This window comes from Pelecanus crispus, chromosome 2, assembly GCF_030463565.1.
Source record: "Pelecanus crispus isolate bPelCri1 chromosome 2, bPelCri1.pri, whole genome shotgun sequence".
NCBI lineage: Eukaryota > Metazoa > Chordata > Aves > Pelecaniformes > Pelecanidae > Pelecanus > Pelecanus crispus.
The window spans coordinates 95,078,150-95,095,898 of record NC_134644.1 but is presented as its reverse complement, the minus strand read 5'-3'; the positions used below and the strand labels follow the sequence as shown (position 1 = coordinate 95,095,898).

At 38.4% G+C, this 17,749-nt stretch overlaps 1 protein-coding gene across 1 annotated transcript in view; it reads right to left on the bottom strand.

Annotated features, from left to right (window-relative positions):
• Positions 1-17,749, bottom strand: part of SEMA5A (semaphorin 5A) — a 246,221-nt gene that overhangs the window by 68,107 nt on the left and 160,365 nt on the right. The window contains exons 12-14 of the mRNA XM_075705196.1: positions 17,389-17,570; positions 15,114-15,257; positions 7,002-7,149 (exon numbers count right to left, since the gene is read on the bottom strand). Of these exons, the coding sequence (XP_075561311.1) occupies positions 7,002-7,149; positions 15,114-15,257; positions 17,389-17,570 (474 nt within the window). The remainder of the gene's footprint in view (positions 1-7,001; positions 7,150-15,113; positions 15,258-17,388; positions 17,571-17,749) is intronic.

The following is a 17,749-nucleotide window of genomic DNA, read 5'->3' as shown; positions in this document are numbered from 1 at the left end:
ATGAATTCATAATGAGCTTCCATGACTTCAGTCATTGATCCAATGGTGTCAGATAAATTCAGCTTCAAAACAAGCTCAGCTTTGAAGATAACAGCAGTGGTGCAGAAATTGCGTTACTTGCAATATGTGAAACAAAAAGTGTGATTTCAACTAGCTTCAGTCCACACTGTTACAGTCATCCCTTCTGAGATTAGTTTATATGAATCCCTAGATTACCTTTTTTGTCTCTACTGGAAATACCTTGCTGAAACATTCTAAATGCTAAAACTGAACCTACATTTTTCACTGCTGCACAACTTTTCCAGCTTATAGCTAGTATCATAAACAACTTGCGCACCAGGGTCATTCTCCTGTCTTGTTCCTCACTGTGCTTCAAAGTGAGAGCAGGAGTTTCTGCTAATTTTATGTGAAGTTCATGACTTTGCAATTATGATACAACTCACTTCACTTCTACTACTTCAGCCCTCAAAGACATCAATACAAATCAACCTTTGTATTGATGATACCCCACAACTTCAGGTCACCAGCAAATGTAACACAAATTTGTCTACCAAAATTACTAACACTAATAAGTAAGATCAGTCTAAAGTAATTCCTTTAGGAAATATAACCTCCCAACAATCTGACGTTTCCCCTTACAGGACAATGCACTGGTATATCCAGTTGCTTTATACATCTTTAACTCCTACATCTTCTTGCTAGTATATCACTTTAATGATGACCCTTTTTTGTAACACTGTATCACAAATTTAATACCATATACTTTGAAGCTGCTCCATTTTGATTGTCAGAAATCCCTGTTATCTTCTTGAAGAACAATGCCAGAAAGGTATGAAGTGGCCTATATTGGTAATATCTTAAGGGATTGCACTCCACTTTCTGTTCATATCTGAATTATTTTTTACACTAAAGTTGTTCAGCATTTTGAAAATCAGAGATCAGGTGAAACAGCCCATCTCTACCTGCATCACTTTTTTCTTTTTCTTGAATTTGGATATGAGGCTTGCTATCTTTTTTTTTTCCTTTCTAAAAACAAAACAAAACAAAACAAAACAAACATATTAAATACAGCTCTAGTCTTTCCAGTACTCCAGGACAGAGATTACTTTGTTCTTCCTTCTTCCTTACAAATTAGTGGTCCATATAAGTCTATTGCATTTACCATCTATAAATTGGTGCATTTCTATAGCGTAGTCATTACTATAACCAACTGTCATATTTTGAGTTTTAGCCAGGTGCTTTCAGGGGTCAGGAAGGATTATTTTGAATATGCAAAATTGTCTACGTAGTTTATATCTTATTCCTTACCTTCTTTTTGGCACCTGAGACTGGTTGCAACTGAAGACAGAACCCTTACTGGTCTAAGCCAGGACTCTGAGACAGTACAGGAAATACTAGATGGGCTACGAGACAACTATCTCATGTATCCTACTCCCACGATTGCTAGATGGAGGATAGGAAGAAACTTCCAGAACAGATTGGTAGAAACAGTAGGTGTTACATCTGTTGTTCTTTTTTTGGCTTAAATTCCCCCCAAATACATTTCAATTGCCACAAAATTACTCAATCCCCAAGTCTGCTGAAATCTCTCTAATTTTTTTTTACAGTTCTCCCTGTTTATGTCAGTTCTGATTTCATGGAAATACTACTTGTGTATCAAATGAAACTACACTACACATGTTAAATAAGTAGATCCATAAGCACTGGAAGTAATGAAGCTTTATCTCCTATAAGTTTATATTTCAAGTCTTTTAAATTTTTCGTCCTCCCATTTCCCCTTCCCGTATCTCCTGCCAGTACGACTTAGCAGTCTTACTGCTAAAAATTAAAAGACATGCAGTGGCTAGTCACAAGCTACATGTGTGCTAACATGTACACTTGTTGACCAGCACCTGATGCCACCGGACCAAGTAAGGGACTCAGCTGCAACTCTGCCTCTCAAGGTGGGAACTAATTAAAGTTTTTATCCTCTATTGGACCAGTGTCTTTCATGCAACTTGTTGCAATTCCATGTTGTCATCTAAGACCACCCGAAAGCAAACACAGTTGTAATGGGGGAGTGGGTTCATTACTTATGGGCAGAAGGGTAAGAACACCTGACAGACTACAATATGATCCTGTAAGTCTTATTACTTGATGAAACTAAGCTAAAACCATGCCACCTACTTTTTGTTTTAATTTTTAGTGTACAATGACAAAGTTGCGGGTTACTTTCCAGAGATAACTGAATGATAACAGCAATGAAAAAAAACTCAGGCTGGATGAAGCACGATAACAATCTTCTCTTCTGGTCCCTTTTCTCTAGACTAGGCATTTGGAGTTTCTTTTGTGAGATGGCAAGTATTTTAAAGGCAGACTCTGTCCTCTCTGATCGACAAAGTACTTCCAAAAACCTTCCATCTTCAAATTCCCATTAAAAACTTAGTGAAAGAAAACATTTCTGCGATTTGTTTTTCCAAGACATTTTTTTTCATCTTGTGTTACAACAGAAACTTTAGCATACAGATAGTTTTTCTTCCCAAAGTTTTGTGTTCAGCACACTTCCAAAACATTGAAATAATTACAATAAAAAATATGAACACGACACTAGCAACTATTTCTAAGAAACAAACAAAATACCTCCTTTTTTTTTTTAATTCCACAGCAAAACCCAACATGCTTTGTTTTGGTATATGGAAAGGATATACACTTTACCAGTCTCCCATTATAAAAACTAAAATTAATGCATATGTTAGCATGACTGAAATGAGAACACAGACAAATATATGTAAAGTATGTCACCCAACTTGAGCCTCAAACTGGATTTCTTATTCTAGCAATAATTCTTAAAAAAAGATATTTTTTATTACCGGCCTGAGGCAAATTCAACTGAGATTATGCTTCTCAGGGGAAAAGAAGCATTTTCTGAAGCAAATGTACAACTTATCTGAGTACGCTGTAAAATCTGAAGATATTTGTCCTCTGAGTCATATTAGCACAGCCCACAGAATTCCACGGTTCCTTCTCTAGCACATGTATCACCTGAATACATGAGAGTAATACCTGCTTTGTGATCCACTTAAGCTTTCTATTAGCAGATTTTAGCTGCTCTTAAATTCGGCTGTGATGGTCCTATCTCTTATTAGACAATTTCAAGCATTCTTTACTAACTTTGATTAACATAAAGAATTTGACAAGTCCTCATGGCTCCAGATTTTGATCTTGAACTTAATCGTTTTGACCTTTAGGAGTCTCTGGGGTCTAATTCTCCTGTATCGTAACGATTTATGGTTTTCTATAGTCAGTGTAAATGCTTTCAGTCCTAAGTCTCTGGCCATACATTTTCATGTACTGTGTGCACTTCAGTGAGAGACAAACCTTTAAAATATCATGTTTTGGTCTCTTTGGAATATTTATATGCACCAAAAGATTTATTATTATCATCACTATTATTTTATAAGATGCTAAGTTTGTAATAATTGCAGGGGACTCTCTACCGAGTTCTGATAAAAAATATTCAAGTGTCTTGGTTGACTTCTGCTATAAGACAGACAAAGCCAAGGAATCAACTGGTGAGAAACATGGACAAAAGCAGAACACAGGCAGTAGCCACCTGCTGTGATATTACAGACTAAGAGCAATACAACCAAACTAAAAGGAAGGAAAAATGCTCAGTAAAAATTGTGTGGTATAAATCACTATGTGGACATAGACAACAGCCATGAATATGGTAAAAGCTGCAAAATGAGAAGAGCTAAATCGATCAGGATTGGCTATACTGCAGTCTAACAGGCTGGTTTCAGATTGGAAAACAGAAGAGGTAGGTTCTCCTGCGACATAAACTCTGGTCCCCTGATACTGCTGGCAAACAAGCTGTAAGACTTCCTTTCTTAAGCCTTATAAAAACAGTTGTTGTTTTTCTTCCCTGACCCCCCACTGAAAAACAGTTCTAAAAACAAAGAATCAGCACAGTTGAAAGGGGTCCCAACACAGCATTTAGTCCACCCTACACCTCTGATGCGTCAAAAGAACTTCCTTTCATTTCAAGATGAAATGAAGCCTAACATAGTTATTATCTTCTTAAATTCTATGTTCTCCAGTCCTCTATCTACACATTCCTCTTTCCCACTTTTTACGAACACAAGTCCTGACTTTACAGACAGCAGACTCTGAACTATACAGCTGCAGAAGACCTATGGCAACTCATGCCATTCAAATGTTGTGAAAGTTTCCCAGAGTTCATCCTCGCTGAAGGTAAACAAGAAACCTGGAGAATCTCCTTTTAGATTAAAGCTATCATCTAATGGTTGAAAGAGAGAACTGGGCATTTTAAGTCCTTGAGTCTATTCTCAGCTATGCCTTTAATTCACTTGGTAAAAGTTTGGCTCACATCTTTTACTCCAGACCAGATATCCAGTACACAGGGTAGATTGCTACCACTTTCACTGCAACTTTTCCCGAGGTTATTTCGCTTTCCAGGTGCTCTGAGATACTCAGAATAAAAGGTTTTAAACACAAATTAAATTCAGTAAATATCTTTCACCACCTAAGTTTGGTATCACTACAAGAAGTAACGATGGGAAATTAGTAGTAATAAGGCACAATAATTTCTCCTTTATTCACTATGGTAAAAATCCATAATTTTAATTGTTTTGAAGGTTACATACCTACAACAATAAAAGCAAAAATTCGGTTGACGCGGAAGAACCTCTGATGAATTAACAAGTTTTGATATTCCTGCTCCTCATTCATTAGGGTTTTATTAATATAAATATTTCATCCATTCAACAATTACAAGAAGGCATAGAAATATTTCAGACCGCTCTTTCCTACATTAATGTAACAAACTCTTAGAAGAAATAAAGTACTTTCTTCTCCAGATACACTTATTGACAAGGTCCTACTATGGCTGCAAAACTTTTGACTCAAGACAGGTAACTTCCAGGTTCAAATTCACTGAAACTTAAACAGAACACAGACTTTATACCTGAGTCCTTTGTCTTGCAAGAACACCAAGGTTTACAGAGGATTTCTACCTTAGGTTGGTTTCCATTGACGCCTAAGTATTAGCAAGACAGCTATGTACTTCAAAGCTAAGCGCTTTTTTGAAACCATCAACGCAATAATTTTCTAATTAATAAAAAAAACCCCAAAACATTTTCATAGCTGAACTGGTAACTGTTTTGTGACACAGCAGAGACAACATAAGACTGGTAATAAATTACAAAATGCAGTAACATTAATCTCAAATCAGTTATAATTAAGAACTCTTTACACTAAAGGTTTTCCTACTTTCCTTACGGAACTTTCTGAGAAAATTAGAGCTACATACTTTTCATTTCAGACCATGGGAAGATTCTGTGCAAAACAAAATACTGCTTTCTTTCACAAACATTAGTATGGAATTAACAGGGATGACTGAGACAGAAAACCTTCGGATTTTGCTCTTTTCTATGCTAGTCAGGAAGGTTTAACAATAGATGTAGACCATATGTCTGCTTTTTTGTGTACCATCAGGGGGAGACAAATATTTTGGAAAACTTGGTATAATTCTAAGTTGTTAGGTTAATTCTTAAAGTTCAATTGAAAGAGAAGAACAAACCTGTTGGGTGTTTTCAATCTACTGAAAATGCAATTCTAACACCAGGATAAATGTTAAAAAGAGAACAAATCCTGGGAAAATGCACAAAACCTTAAAATTAGAAAAAGGTAATAAATGATCCTTTCTTTAGTATTGAATTACTGCCAGTCTAACAAATAGACCACAGATGATGACAAACCTCAGAGTTAAGCTTACTTTCTGAAATGAAAGCATGTAAAAATTGGTTTAATATGTGGAAAAAAAAGTATTTCTCTTTTACCTCTTAATTTTCTGGAACAAAATTAAGTACGTTTCTCAGTGTGCAACATTAGGCCTGGCCATTAAGCACAACATGGCTAAAACTGAACTTTCATTTTTCCTTTGAGCTGTGCTCATTCTTGGTCACTGGGGAGATTAACACCGCCATCTGTCATTCACCAGCAGAATCTGTCTTCTGCAGTTTTGGCCACTTCAAATTTTCACCCAGGTTATGCTTTCTACATAATACCCTCTTCAGTGACAATCCAATGCTAGAATTCAAATTATCATGAAACAGCATCACAAGGTTCATCTTCCGATATTCACCTACACTTGTTAAGACTTTGCTTCAGCTTCTCATTGTCCTGCAACAATATTCTTTTCTCTGGCTTTGACAGTGTTATCCATTCCGGAATACTTACACCGAGGTTACCTTCCCAGTGTACCGCAGGGAATATGTCACCCTACTCTACAGGTTTACGTTTCTCTCCTTCACCCATATACTACTATGCATCGTCTCATTCACCTTCAAGAAAGCAATGTCCCATTTTGATGTTCCCATCACATGAAACCTACCACCTATATTTGTTCAGACATAAGAAAAAGCCCCTATATGCTTTCCCATATGTTTCTCTTCACAGATTGGGTATCCATAAAGCACTTCATTCAAAATCGTCCCACTGTAGCTTCAAAGCCTGACAACTCCTACACTGCTGCCATGCTAAGATCATTATCACTATTCAAGCTTACTTCAGCACTTCCTGGTGGTTCCATGTATTTACTAATTGGCTCCTTATGTGTTTAGATTTTAAACTTATCTTTTTCTGTGCTGTACAGGAACTGATACACTGGAGTCCTGGGCTCATAGCTAGAGTTCCTATGTACTCTGGTGATAAAAATAAAAAACACCATAAACCTGCCAAGGAGACATCTACATCTGCACCAACCTTGCCTCAGGAAGCTCATATTCCAGATGATATTGCGAAAAAGCTGAATTATATATATTTCTGACTGATAAACCGGGTGAATTTCAGCACACATGAGCAACACAAAGACAAACACGCTCTGGTGACTTATGTTAGGGGTAAAGCATACAGACATACAGAGATGCCCTATGGACATAGGGACATCCATGGCATATGGCCATAGATATTTGCTGAAGGGAAAGCTGAGAATTACTTACCACGCTGCAGCCAGGACAGTCAGGACCGTTTTCACATGTCCTACGCCGTGCCTGGATCCCTCCTCCGCACTGAGCAGTACAGCGCTCCCATGGACCCCAGCCTGTCCAAAACACATGAGGGGGGCACAACAAATGCTCATTGCAGTACCTGTGAGAAGAGGCAAACAAAGAGGCAAAGAATCTATTTAGTACCAAGACAAGACCTTCCCCAAAAGTCCCTCATTTGCATTATTCAGATAGATGTTTGTACAGGGAAGTATTTTATACAAAGGGCCCCTCTCTATTCATAAAGCACTGAAATAACAGTTGTCACACTGCACAGAGCGTACAAACATTTGAGATTTTTTTTTTAGGCCATCATTGCACGGGTGAAGCATTTGTTTGCTTTATTCAGTGCCTTTATACAATCCGTGTGATACAACCATGTTATTGTACTGCGAGCACGTACACAAGGTTGACAACTACTTTATTAAAAACAGTTGCAGCTATACGTCTGGTGCAGAAGTGAGTCAACCAAATGGAAGGCAACCATTTACACAGACAGTCTTTTATCAGTCTCCAGCTAAGCATCGATTAGGATCCATCTCTCTCCTCTTCAGAGTGCTAAACTTTCTTTTTGCTTTCCACAGTGTCTCCACTTTTATGGGTAAAATAAAAGCTAAAACATTCAATTTTAGGCATAAAGAACTGTACTGTTTTCATAATGTTATTACTTTATCTTTTAAAAGGTGTTTTTAGCTATTATAATCTTTGAAGGATTTCCTAGTGGGCTGCAAACTGATTCAGAGGCCTACTGGGTTCTTGAGGGAAGCAGGAATATTTTATTACTGAGCTGTCATTGCTGTAACAAGACATTCAGATATGTGGGAGCGTCCTAACTTTTAGTGAGTTTTTTTCATTTTTTGTAAAAACCTGAGATTCCTGATTTTTTGACTGTGCCATCCAATAACTCTAACTGTAGCATATACTGCTTAGTAAGGACCCTCTACACATGTCCAAAGGATTTGGGCCACCAGCAAATGTGACTGGGACTCTTAAAGAGACCAATCTGTTATTTCAGATAAAGCAAAGCCATGACATATTCAGAAAACAGATGACCCTGAAGGAGTGCTCTAATATTATGGATGCGACTGGGTGGCTCTTGTTCCAACTGCTGAGTGTCCCAAGCAAACAAATCAATCTGTTACAATATTTCCTCATTTGTTACACCAGCCATCTAAAATCCACTGTCTTCTTGCCCTTCTAACAAGTTTCCATCACTTTGCACTCTCCTGCAATGAAAACTGACTCTAATACTTCAGTAATTCTTTTTCTACAAAATGACAGTATAAACTGTTGTCATTTTCAACAAGAATAACCATAACCACATTTTTTTTGCAGAAAGTCCCAAGATCCTGAAGCTCTAATTCTTTATTACCAAGGAATTTGCATGTTCAGAATTCTGTGGGAAAAAAATGTTGTTTGTGTATGCTACATACAACAGTAGGTTTATCACTTGTGCTGGAGCCTATGACTCAGAATGTGTCTCTAGGTCTGAGCAACTCCATCAAAATTTAAAAGGTTGGGAGTGGGGTAAATAGGGGAGTGACATTTAGTTTTGTCTTTCTGTATACTTAAGGAAACTATTAACAGCTTGTATTGACCTCACCTGCTGTTTACCAGTAAACTGACAAAAAAACCCCCAGACACTCAATATTTATGAACCTGCTATCTCAGAATTCTTCAGTGCGTGATCTGGGTAAATGTTTTTCAACAGTAGCTTATACATAAACTACCTTTTCTTCCTTCTGCATGTTCAATATTTGCAATTCACAGTTTGCATTATGCCATCACTAAAGATGCAGAGGAGTGTTCTGCGCCTGGAGATTCTTCCCCCAAAACTCCAAGAGCTGTACACGTTCTTTGTTACATGCAGTCATTTATGTGAAAGCTTGTGACAGTTTGTTTCTGTGATCATTTATTGAGAATGTGTACCCAATGAAACACAGATACAACATCACCATTTATTTAGTCAAATAGGTACATTTTTTGCATCATTTCATTAGTTCTTAATGGAGATGTGTTGAGTTAATTTGGGACACACACACAGAATAAAGCAAGTCTGCCATGAAGTTGCCAATTCAGCCATGCAAAAAGTAAAATTAAGGGTGGGACTTGTCTCACCTTAAAATATAGGCATGTACAGTGTAGCTGTCTATAAATGAAGTAGTCATCTAAACTTGAGCAACAGTTCATGGAAAGAAACAGCCCTTTTAAAAACATGATTTATGTCACCCTAAAGCAAATGTCTAATGTAGGTCATACAAATACAGCCCTCAATATACTGATTTCTCTCCATTGACTATAAAGGCTGCGTGGGAGACAGCCAATGGAAATTTTGTCAATATGGAGGCTAGAATGATTAATTTGACCAAATTTAGGAATATACAGTAGAAGGAGACAAATCACTCTGTTCTCCACAGCCTGTATTGACTAAATTTCTACAGATCGTAGTGGAAGTTCAGACACCTGACTCACACATAAGCACTCACATTCGTAGACACCTGAAGTTAGGTGTGACACATCTCATTTAGATGAGACTCACGACACTACACAGTGCCTCTTTTAGTGTCAATGTGCCCTATCATCTGCTCGCTCACTTAAGCGGAAGACAGAAAAGAAACTAACAACTGACTCAGTAAGCACTTCAAAGGCTGGCAAATTCTGTTAACCAACATTATTTAAAGATGCGGTTGAAAATACAAGATGAAACTGAAAAGAGCCCTAAAATGCCTATGCAAACTACTTAACTTCAATTTCAGAAATCCTTTTTTAAAAAAAAGTCAACAACAGAAGTGAGTGTCAATTTTTCCTTTTTTTCAGGAAAAGAAAAAAAAACCCAACATGGCATACAAGTAGAATCTTATTTTCATTTCAGCCAGCCAGCCTCTGAAAACATCAGGTATGTTTTCACAGCTAGAGACATCCCTGCAATTGATCTTTGAGAGCTGTGCTACAGCACAGGGCTTTAAGCCAAGTTTCATTATATCTCTTCTTGGCTGCAATTCAAGTGACTCTAACCCTTTTTCCCTTTTGCTCTTTCTTCCCCTCTTAATTTTGTTCTCAGGACCCACAGGGCTAACATTTTATAGTAATTCAACAAAACATGTGATGCAAGAAACTGGAATCTGTGAAACCACTGCCCTCTCCCTTAATCTAACTGCAATGAGGTCAGAAGGGAGAACAGACTAGAGAAATGTGGGTTTTGTACAGTGACCCTTCCCGCTTCCCCTTGCAGGGAATACAAGTTCAAATGCCCTAATAAAGGAACTGTCACACTGGGGGAAGGGAGAACATCCTCTGTCCAGTTGTGTCCACAACCACTGTTCCTACGGTAATTTTATAATTTTTACTCCAGGCAATTCCCGTACAACTGCAATTACTATTCTTGTTCCTATGAAGATCTCACCCTTTAGTAGAACATCAATTTATTTCAGTGTTGTCATGCAGCACTGAGTACGACAGGCTAACTGCAAGACAGTTACAAATGTGTCTTTTTTATTCCACAGAGAGATGCTATTTAATTTAAACACATAGTTCTTAATTTTGAACTATACTATACTAGCATGTATTTAAGAAAAACAAACTAACTTTCATTACTGTCTGCCCATTCCTATGCAATATACTGTTACGTGGTGGGTACTTGTGATTACCAGCTGGTGACTTAGTGGGAAGCACAGACTATACTGAGGTTGATGGGAATTCTGGATTCCTTTAATTGAAGGCAGATACATGACGCACACACATGCCTTACTGGACTGAGATTGCTGAATCAACAGAAATCCCTGCCCAGGAGAATGTGGAAGGTGGCAGGGCCAGGTCATGTGCTCCCAGGGGCTTCTGTGGAAGAAGAGGAGGGAGCAAAGAAAGCAAAGAGGATGGGAGCACACCCTTCCCAGCAGATAAGACAGCCATGGGAGCGCAAGCAAGCCCAAAGCCTTGTGGTGTTTGATCTGCTCTGCTGTAGGGGACCAGGCTTGTTTGCACCGCTCGGAAACAAGCAGTGCTGCTCAGAGCAGGCACTTGACTCTCACCAGTTCCTCCTTCTCATAGAAACAAGCCCAAAAGCTCTGAATATCTGCTGAGGATTGCGTACAAAAAAAAGGTGACAATATGTACTGCTTCTAATCTTATACACCCTGAAATTTCCAGGGCTTTCAAATGTTTAGTCCTCATCTGCAGCCAATTTATTTGTCTACCTCTGATTTGCCATGCTTTTTTACTTTCTTTTTTTCCTATGTAATAAAAGATAACTACACTCACTAAAAGCAAGGGATTCTCACTCTAATGTTACTCATTTCTGCACAGATAGGAGGGAGACCAGTGGACTTAATGAGACCATATCCACAGCATCTTCCACGGAAAGGAGAGGACAAACATTTTCACTCAATGAAAAAGTCAAGACAGGATACTACAGACTCTGTAAACTAAAACCTAGAAGGTTTTCCAGCAGCTTTGGTGAATATTTCTCTTACAGGAAAAAACAGAAATTTTTAAGCCCCTAAGGAATTCATCAGGATGTCTTCCAGCTGGAGTCTTAACTACAAAACTATTTTATCTGATTAGCAAATTTTGTTAAAATACTATTTTCACTCCCTCTCCATATTCTGTCTAAACGCACATCAGCTGCACTTTTGACCTGTTTCTACAAGGCAAATTGGCTTTGTAATATCAGTCTTCGCTGCTATCTGTCAACTGTTTTCCACCCCTCCCACCCCTTTAGCAGCAGAGCATGCAACAGCTTAAACTATCTGCAACACTTCAAATTGGTAAATATTGCCACTGATATCAAGGGAATGACCAGCAAGCACAGAGCCACCTGATACATTCATGAGGTAAAACAAACATAACCTAGACAAACATTTAGCTCAACGCGTGAACAAATACTCTCAAACTGAATATGCATTCACTTCTGCAAGTGAATTTACCTCAGCTATAAGCTTCCTTTTCTGTGTTTGTTTTCTATGGAGTTACGCACTGGACTTCTACTGAAATCACCGTTTGTTGAAAAGCTGTTTCAAAGTTTGGCAAAATATTGGCTGTGGAAAGGAACCCTGTGTTTATGCCCCTGAACACGTGAAGGAAGTATGAATATGCACTTTTGTAAAGACAAATGCACATAATGTGTAAACCAACTAATTCTAATTTTTACTAAGACTACACATATATTCATTTTACATATGAGCTAGGCCATTAAGGAAGTAAAAAGTTAGACTATTTATAAGCATCAATTAATTTGAATGAGAAAATCTGAGAAGCTGCTTATTGGCACTCCAGATACAAAACCGAGGTAAACATTTCTTAGGATTTACTCCAGATGGAATATTTGCTCAGTATTTGCTGACTAAATGTACCGGGCCCAATTCCCAAAGGAAGTGCTTCCATTTGGTGCAGATGTATCTCCAGCGGTATGGGAGTGAAGCAGTGAATTAGGACTACTGCAAATACTGGTACTGCATTGCCCTCACAGCTCAAAACTCTCTACAAGCTGTCAGAGCCCTGAGGACACTCATAAACAGCCCCAACCAGCCTCACCTGGGACCCCTACCCACACCCATGGGCCCAGGAGCTCTATTTAAGCTCTGCCAGGGACCTTCAACCCTTGCCTGAGCTGTGCTGTTGGAGAAGTGCTGGATCTTGTCCCTGGCCCACCACGGAACCCCTTGGTCTAGACCTCAATGTGTGGACCAGCCTTGGCCCTGTTGCTATAGACCTGCCTGGTGACCACTAAACCTGATCCTAACCCTGGCCTGTAGCTTGGCTTCCCAGCTGGACCTCAGACCTGCCTCATTGTCATGATACCACCTATTATCTAGGAACTTGGTTGGATCTGGCCACAACCTCTAGGCTTGCCCTGCTCTCCTGCTGGGGGTGGTGGGATGGGCCCTGGCTGGTGAGTTTCCCAGGACTCTCTGCTTTTTACAGCTCTGGAAAGATTTATCCAAGTACTTGGCCCGACACTGACAAAAATCCTGGCAAATAACTGATGCCTCATTCCCCTAGCTGCTTTATAAATGATATGACAAAACTTCCTAACATACCACACCTTCTGGAAAGATATTTTAAAAGTACTTTAAAAAAACAAAAAAACAAACCACCAAAACCCAAACCTTTAAGTATCAGTACATATCACGGATAACTTAAAATCAGGGTAGAGGCTGGAAGGTCAGCTGTGAGCAAGCTAGTGAGTGAGAGGAAGGTGCAGGGCCAGTGAGAGTGGAGGGTGCTTCAAGGAGATGGGAAACAGTGACAGAGGAACTATGAGAGAAAAAGGCATCCTGCAGTAAACTCACAGGCACGTACATCCCAGAGTGCTGCTGAACTGGACGAAGAAGGGAAGGACAAGTAACCTGCAGGCTACAAAAAGCAAAGCAACATAAGCCTGCTGTTCCTGCAGAACTGATACATACTAAAATTCAATCCTTCTATGCTGCTATTATTTCAACTCATTGTAAGCATCGCTTTCAATTTTGTAACTGCTTTTTTAGTGCACCCATTGTCTTAATACTGGACACTTTCTCCTATCATTATGTAAAGTATTTCTCACAGTTTTCTGTGTTTCTCTAAAACTCCTTATTGTGCTTTTATTCCATGTTAAACTTAAGATGAACAATGCTTACTAACATTCGTAGTCCACCACCAAAAAGTCTATCCAAACTAAACTCTTCTTCTATATTCAGTCTTACTGTGCCCTGCTCTGGACTGACCTCTCAGTTCAAAAAAAACCAATAACTGTTATTCATGCTGGGACAGAACTATGTAACAGTAGATGTAATCTACATTTGGTGGTGATGGCTTTTTGGTTGAGCAACCTATTTTCAGAAAGCAATTTACGAAATAACAAAATGCTCTTCTCTGCAATGAAATGGTAAATATTCATGACTCTGGAACAGCAAGAAGTGTTCACATGTTCTGTGTTACCAATCCTTTACATTTAGAGTTAGAAAGACCAAGTCCTTGATGATCTGTTAATAAATAAATGTGTGATGCAACTTCCCTTCAGTGGAATCTCTTCATCTGAAGAAATGCCAGAGTTGGCGTTTAATTAAATCCCTCACTGAAACTCATCATAAGGGTTACTGAATCTTGTTTTCGTCCAACAGCAATATAGGATATGAAATCATCCATACAGAAACATTGAAGTAAGCTGCAAGTACATATTGAGAGGAAATGTATCCGCATACATCTCTTGGAATGGTTGACTACAGTACTCCAAATTCTTACACCAACACCAGTCTTCTGCTATCTAGCTTTTTGGCATGCCTCAGGAAACAACATAATGCATCTAAGAGTTGCAGTTTATATGAATATATTCTAGTTTTATTTAAAGAAATATTTAATTCCTGTTAAAATTCCTAACATAAAAAATGATAAATTAGAGACATTAGGGTGCATGTAAAATGGAATCAGAGGCCTGAACTTTACAATATGAGCTAGTGACAAAACACCCAGCCTGGTGCCAAAGCAGTAGATGGTGAAATCAAAATCTGAGCTGACTTGATCTGCTCAGGGGTTAATATATATACAAACAATTTTAAAAAACCCTGAAACCTTACTAAAAGACATTTGAGTTCAAGGTGTATTATATTTATTGAATATAAAACAAAGCCCTTGAAACTTCCTTTCATGTTATATAGATGCTTAATTCATTTAAGACAGAAAAAAATGAACTCACAGCATCAGTAACATAGTGCTGTGACCTTACTATATTTTGCTCTGAATTCCAGGTCTTGAGGCTGGGCGAGTTACAATTCAAACACACTGCAATCAATTTTCAAGGAGAATCAATTTTCAGGGTCTCAAGGGACAGCAGCACATTGCTTCAGCACAATTCTCTGGCACTACCAGGAGCTCTCAGCTGGCTCAGAAGGGATGCAGCTAGGTGAAAGATGAAAGAACCGCTGCAGACCCACAGCTTTGCTAATGGGAATACTGCTATTGTGCAGCAGTGGAGTTAAAGAGAGAGAGAGAGGAAAGGGAAGAGAAAAATAAGGCAGGTAAAGGAGAAAATATCCTGTGGAATACAGCTGAGCAGAAGAAATTAAAGCAGACAGTAGAAAAAGGATAGCTCACCTCTCCTCACGATTCTGTCCCACACAGACGCGTCCTCCATGTCGAGGGGTTGGATTGCTGCAGGAACGCTGACGAACTTGAAAGCCTATTCCACAAGTGGTGCTACAAGGTGACCAAGAAGTCCATGGTGTCCAGCCTCCATTTCTGGTAGAATAAAAAGCTCAGGCTCTGTCATCTGTTATACATAGCGAATGGCTGATTAGGTGTGACTGACAGCGGAATCTGGCCCATTAATATTTCTGTAGAAGTCATTAATACCGCATCGTGTTCCATTTCTTAAAGAATATTGAACTAAAATAAAAGTGCTCTGATCCTTCCATATTCCATGCTTTGTAACAGCAACTGCTAAAATGACCCCATTACACAAGAAGTTAAGTACAAAGATATGAAGCTATTTAGTTGCTTTCGGTCACTTTATTCTGGGTAAACTTCATCTGCAAACTCCTGTATCAAAGTTCTGAAGATAACTTTTAATTACATATTGTTCTAATTATTATTTGCAAGTATTTTTTTTAGGGAGATTAAAGTGTCAAGTTTTGCTACCTCTTCTGAAAGGAAAGTGATTAAAGGAAAAAGAGTAATAAGTAAGTGTCAAAATGCATTCGTTCGCAATTTCAACAGGATACTCTGATAAGGTACCAATACTTTATTTGTAATGTAACAAAAAAGCTAACAGAATTCACATGCTGTACCCTGCATTTGTGAACTTTTGGAAAGGACACTCCTGTCCCTCCCCAATATACCCCAGGGAAAAATATACTAGACCAAACATCTCAAAAGGAATTTCATACCCTGTCCTAAGCAAAAAATCATGCACTTCAAGCAGTTCCCAAAACATTTTGATGGCTAGCTTGCAGTTTCTGTATTGGTAGAAGACAAACAGAAATCAAGAAAAATAAAAGTACACTATATGAGTTCTTGAGGTTTCATCATAAAAGCAAAAGTTAAAATAGTGCCTTACTTGATTTCGAAATAACTTTTTTTTAACAATGAAAACTAATTAAATCCAGTAATAAAAATGACATAAGATTATTCAAGTAATTTATCACAAATATTACCAATTTAAATTTCACTCATCTTGGTGTCTTGTTATTGTAAGGGATATAAGATTTGATAACACAGCAAAAAAGCTTTTGAAAAAAATAATCAGCTATCACTGGTAACACAGACAAAAAACTAAGATCTCTGTCACTGCAATGTCTGACCCAAGTGGTAAAATGAACAAAATATCTGGATATCCATGAATTCTGGGAATCAATTACTAATATAGCAGTGTTAACAGAAGTAAGACGTTAAAATAGTAGTGTAATACTGCCAATGGTAGTACGTGAATCAAGTCCCAAATAATGTTCAAAATTCCCTCCTAAACCTGACAGCCAATAACGATAGTTTGATCGTTCAGTATCGTACAGCATGCTTATCTTTTCTACCATTCTCCTGATCTGATGTTATATACTATATTGTTTAATCATTTCCCTAAAATTGACTATTTCCACTTACAGAGCTTGCAGTTATCTTGTGCAGAAGGATAATCAGTTTTATTCACTACCGTGATGTGCTTCTGATGTTTAAAAAAAAAAAAAAGCAGAGACAAAAAGCAGAAAGAATCACTGAAAATAGGCAGAATGCATCAGTATATAAGTTTCACCTTGCAATTAAAGTATGTATAATGTTTTAAACATGAACTCCTAATGCAGTTCAAAATATGCAGTGTTCTCTTTGAAATTATCTGGTGTCACTGTTTTTTTCTGCAAGTGGTTACGTGACTGAGGAAGACAAAAGAGTGGCTAAAGAGTAGCATACCGACTGGTAATAGATCTAGATGTCATGATACAACCAAAAGTTATAATGAAAACATTTTTCCCAAGGCAGAATGGGGGAATACAATGGTGACATGAGACCTCCAAAAAAGTAAACAGTTCTGACTTCCAGAAAAAAAGTTTTGTGACTTACAGAACTGAGAAAAAGTATCATACTTTGAATAATACCTAACTTTTTTTTTTTTTTTCTGAGCTTTTGTTAAAATTAGCTGAGGACACTATTGTTTGGTACACAGAATCTGAAATCACTCTTTGGCACTTGCCTCATTCTCTCTCCCACAAAGCCTGAGAGATACTTTCTAATGTCTCATTTGCTGTGGCCATTGCTACGAGCTGTTTCACGCACAGAACAGGATCAGTGGATTGTAGATGAGATTTCAAAGGGTAGGTTCTATTCTGATTAAGTTAAAAACTTTTAAACCATAAATGATAGAACCTGAAATTGTTTTGTGTACCTGGAACAGTTGGCAATCTCCATGGTTGGTCCTTCACACAGCCAGCCTCCACACTGAGGAGCAGGACTGTCACACACACGTGTCCTGCAGAGGCAGGAGCCAACACTGGCACCGTCGGTGTGAGTGCAAGGTTTCCACTGCGACCATGTTCCAAAATGCCCATCCACTGTCAGATTCCTCATCTAGAAACAAACACAACAGAAAGGCTTACCTGAGGCCTGACAGTTCCTTCATACAACCTCTTAATTCTGCAGCACACAGAGTATCACTGGAGAGGTATACCTTCCAGACAGCAAGCTCCCCTTATAATTTCTGTAGCTGTATAATTCCCACCACCTTCAACCAATCTGGGCCACTGGAT